The sequence below is a fragment of the Penaeus japonicus genome, unplaced genomic scaffold (assembly GCF_977035675.1).
Source record: "Penaeus japonicus unplaced genomic scaffold, GWHDUDI00000001_assembly GWHDUDI00000003, whole genome shotgun sequence".
Classification (NCBI taxonomy): Eukaryota; Metazoa; Arthropoda; class Malacostraca; order Decapoda; family Penaeidae; genus Penaeus; species Penaeus japonicus.
The window spans coordinates 9,636,091-9,641,090 of NW_028234405.1; the positions used below are offsets into that span (position 1 = coordinate 9,636,091).

The 5,000-nt window shown below is 38.1% G+C and overlaps 2 protein-coding genes across 4 annotated transcripts in view; both read left to right on the forward strand.

Moving 5' to 3' along the window:
• The window catches only part of LOC122245571 (uncharacterized), a 10,456-nt gene extending 10,004 nt beyond the window's left edge, over positions 1-452 (forward strand). For both annotated transcript variants that reach the window (XM_043003503.2, XM_043003510.2), the window contains exon 9: positions 68-452. In XM_043003503.2, the coding sequence (XP_042859437.2) occupies positions 68-313 (246 nt within the window). In that variant the 3' untranslated portion in view covers positions 314-452. The remainder of the gene's footprint in view (positions 1-67) is intronic.
• Positions 453-4,118: 3,666 nt separating this feature from the next.
• Mocs1 (Molybdenum cofactor synthesis 1) overlaps positions 4,119-5,000 on the forward strand; it is a 9,740-nt gene continuing 8,858 nt past the window's right edge. Inside the window, exon 1 of one of the 2 annotated variants that reach the window (XM_086555148.1) lies at positions 4,119-4,926. In XM_086555148.1, coding sequence (XP_086411274.1) covers positions 4,777-4,926 — 150 coding nt within the window. In that variant the 5' untranslated portion in view covers positions 4,119-4,776. The remainder of the gene's footprint in view (positions 4,927-5,000) is intronic. The other variant, XM_043003372.2, reaches the window with a different exon arrangement.

Here is a 5,000-nt window from a genome sequence, read left to right on the forward strand (position 1 = left end):
TTTTTTCTTCACTTGACCTTACTTGCCGGTGGAAGTGATGACCTATCCTTTTCAATTCTTACCTTAGGAATGGACATCCTGCCTCATAATACCATCACACATCCTGCTCCTTTTCGCCACCATCCTCCTCCACAGCGGTCATGACCCCGTCTGCGCAAAGGTCATGGAGGTCAAAGGTTACGAGGAAGAAGAAGAGGAGGAGGACATTTTGCCCTTCTGGCTTACGGAAGAGAAACGAATGGAGGATGTGGAAAGGCAGAGAGGAGAAAAGGAAAATCAGAAAACGGACGATGTGTACCCCCTTGAAATATAAGATAAAAATTTAGAAGATAAGTGCACTGTATGCTTGAAAATGAGATAAGTTTATGATTTTTTTTTCCACATCTTGTATAGGATCTGGTAAGGATCTGTAAAAAGATAAGCCTCGTATTATTAAATCAGTATTACGTAAATTGTTTTTATTTATATACCATGAACTTGAATGTGACAATTTTGCCTCCATGAAATGAGGATACAAGCTCAACAGAGATAGATTTTGTATTCATTCTTTTCAATGAATAATTAAATCTTACTCTATAATCCGTGATTTTTACATGTACCGTGACCGCTCTCGTCTATTTCCAATCAATTTTCATATAATAACAAAAGCTGTATCTATCACTACCCTTAAAAAAACAGTAATACTCCTAATTGATAATACATAATACATACAAGGTGTCAAGAGGATAGAGCCAGCAAAACGTGTCAAGCGAAAGGAAAAGAACTGATTAAGTAGGAATTTTTCATGGCTCTTTTACGCCCCACTTTTCATCATAAAAGTCTCTATGATCGTATGATGAAGAAAACTCATAGGCTCTAGTGCTCTTTGAACTCTGAAGAATGTGTTATAAACGTTTTGTGTATAGGGACCACTGATGTAAATATAGAGTAATGTCAAGATCTGGCCTTAAAAATAGAACGGACTGGATTATATGTAGATGACATAGCGCAAAGAGAAAAAAATCGAAAGAAATGATGCTTGGTCTTTGATTCCGCAATTTGGAATAATGGCACACATCTTGCAAGAAATAAAACAGCCTTACTCACAAAACTTTCTGTATATATATACACATATATACACATATTTATATATTAAATTGTATATTCAATTATATATCAAATTATATATTAAATCATATATTAAATTATATATTAGATTATATGTCAAAATATATATCAAATTATATGCTAAATTATATACAAAATTATATATCAAATAGTATATTAAACTATTTATTAAATTATAAATTAAACTATATATTAAATTGCAAACATACATACATATATATATATAATATATATATTATATATAATATATATATATATATATTATATATATATATATATATAATATTATATATATATATATATATATATATATATATATATATATATATATTATAATATATATATATATATATATATATATATATATATATATATATATATATATATATATATATATGTATATATATGTATGCGTGTATGTATGTATGTACATATACACACACGCATATGTGTAAATATTTTATATTACATATGTAAAATTATACACAAACTATTTAAGAGCTCCAAACTGGGCTGTCTATAAGTCAATGTCCAATGCATACACGATAAATGCAAATACCACCAAAATGTGTATCAATGTTAGTCAAGTGACATAGCTATTACGTAACACAAAAAAGGTCAAACAGGACATACCTCACAAATTTACCCTCTATCTTTCTTTTTCTTTTTTTTTCGTCAATCTTAACTTTTTTTCTATTGTTTCGTGACTCATTGGCATCTATACCTTTATTCCTGCTCTATGACCTCTTCTATAGTGTTCAAGCAAAATGAAATTTGTGGCAAAGTTAACTGATGATTAAATTTCCATATTTTGATGCTGTTTGCTATAGTTCATTCTACGAGCTCTGACGCAATATAGAAATGGAAAAAGGGCTGTCAATTATCCAAAAGATGGTGTCATGTGACCAAACTCTAACCTAGGCTGTGTCTTATTGTCATATTAATGGTTGCCAAATGTGAATTCAATCTTACAATTCTCTCATGAGTTATTGTCCCAAATCCAAAATATTTTTATAGTCAAAGTATGTGGAATGGACAGTATATATATATATTTTTTTTAGTGATTTTTTATTATTATGAAACATAATCAAATCGCCAGTGTTTAGTTGTATCTATACATGATTTGAATGAATGAATTATATATTAACAAAGAAACTCTCCATCTCTCTTCTTTTAGTAATTGAAGTAGATAAGCTGCTGGTATTCGTAATGGGAGGGAGTGCTTTTTTCTTTGCCTCAGATCTGCTCCTGAAAGAGGAAGTCTGAATGCCCTTAAGCAGAAGGAAGACGGGAGGCGGAGAGGAGAGAAGAGGTTGAGGTTCTGTTACTTTTCGAAATACTGTTATGGGCAATAAAGGTATATCATATGTACGTATAATATATAAAACCTATAACAGTTTGACATTCACCCGTGCCGTATAATATGATTCAGCCTTTGTTTTCAGCTATTTAAAAAGTATCTAATTTGATGACCATAACTGAAACTTGATATGATGGCCGATGATGATTTCATTCCCAATATCCTTGCCTGATGACCACTGCATTGGTGTTAAATGGTCTTAGGTAACAGATGAGAGTTGGCTATATTTCCCTGGTGTATTTTTTTAGGAAGAACCATAGCGATTAAGAAGTCGCGTCCAGTACACTTTTCTTCCGCTAGTTCGAAGAAAGGGTGAGCGGCAGAGGCCAATCTGTGAAGGTGTTTCGCTCCATAAAACTTATAAATAAAACTTTATGACTAGGGTATTTATGAAATATGAATATCATTATCACTCTCTTTGGAGTCAAAATCTGGTTATGTGTAGTAATCACCGAACCAAAGAGTAATATATATTTTTTTCTAACCATTACTCGACTCTGTATATAGAAATACGGGTTCATGGTAGAGAGCGCATCTATACGTACAACCTGCTTTTTTCCATAATTGAATTTCGTGTAGACAATTACCCCGACATCAACGGATTAAAATAGTGCGAAAAACGTCTCTTAACATAGTTGTCAAACATAATGTGGGCCTATGATAAGAAAAAAAAACCGTCACTTGCCTTTAAACAGCGTAGTGTTTTGTACAAGGTCGGTCTTGAATAGCAGATTGTTACTCTTTTGTTGAAAATTCTTAGCTGAGTCATCCTGATTTTTCATTCAGCGCCATTGTTTGGTTTCACAGTGACTCATAGAGCGCGCGCGCAGCACATACAGACAACAGACAGACAGACAGACACACGCACACACACACACACATACACATATACATATATACATTTGCATTATATTTTCTGTAAGGCTGTTCCATTCTCCATTTCTGTTCATAAAACTATTTTACATCCTTATTGCCACATGTTAATTTCAACTTTTTATTGTGACTTGTTCTTCTTTCGCTAAGAAATGCAGATTCTTGCTTGTCTTACTCCAGTGTTCCTGTGATATACATATGGTGCATAATAATGTTTTTTTTCTCACCTCCAGTCTTATTTTCCTGTCTCTTTTCTAGTCCCTCCTTTGGCACCCATCTAATTATACATATGTATACGTTTGTGCATATATATATATGTATATATATGTATACGCACACACACACACACACACACACACACACACACACACACACACACACACACATATATAATATATATATATATATATATATATATAATATATATATATATATATAATATATATATATTATATATATAATATATATATATATATATATATATATATATATATATATATATATATATATATATATATATAATCATCATTCTTTTTCATTCCACATCCCTGTTCCTTCCCATCCCTTTAATCCTATCCTCTCCCTATACAGACACACCTCCTTCACCTCTTCGACTTTCCTCCTCCTCCCTTCCTATCTATACACACCACACCCTCTCTCCTTTACCTCTCCTCCCTTCCTGTTTGTGCTCGCACACAATCTCCCTATCTACCTGCGTCCCCTCCCCTTTCCTGTCTATACTCACTATATTCCCCCCTTTCCTCACTCCCACCTCTCCTTCCCCTTTCCGCTCTCCCACCCCCATCCTTCCTACCTTCTCCCTTCCCAATCTCTTCCACTCTTCTCCCTTCCCTCTCTTGGTCTGTCCACAGGCCCTTCCCATCCTTTTCCACCTTTCCTCCCCCCGTCCACCTTCCCTCACTCTCCCACCCCCTTCTCCAGCCTTCTCCCGGCTTCCCTCCCTTTCCCTTCCTCCGTCTACATTCCCCCACCCTCCCGCCTCCCTCCCTAGCCTCTCCCAGCCTCCCTCTCCCTCCCTCCCACCGTCCGCCTCTCCCCCTCCCTCCCTCCCCCCACCTCCCTTCCACCGTCCACCGTCCACCTCGCCCCCTCCCCTTCCTCCCCCTCCCTTCCACCGTCCGCCTTTCCCCCTCCTTCCCTCCCTCCCCCTCCCTCCCACCGTCCGCCTCGCCCCCTCCCCTCCATCCCCTCCCCTCCCTCCCTCCCCTCCCTCCCCCTCCCTCCCACCGTCCGCCTCGCCCCCTCCCCTCCATCCCCTCCCCTCCCTGCCTCCCACCGTCCGCCTCGCCCCCTCCCCTCCCTCCCCCTCCCTCCCCTCCCTCCGTATCAGCTGATCAGCCACCAGCAGGATCGCCCGAGCGAGGCATGGTGCCCGCAAAGCCTCAGAATCACGCACAGTCACTCGCCCTTCTGCTATGACGCTCGTGACACCTCCTTCGCTGCTTCTCTCCTTCGCCACGAGGCTTCCCAGGGCGTCGACAGGCCTCGGCCGAAGTGTCCTTGGGAAAAGATGCCACAGTGCTTATACAAGGCCCGACAGTGCCATTCGCAGTGCCAGGACGCAGGTGGGCTTTAGTTTTTGGGATGTTTTACCTTGGAAATGACGTTGGCTTTGTGTTTTCTTTGGGAAAAGCATTAC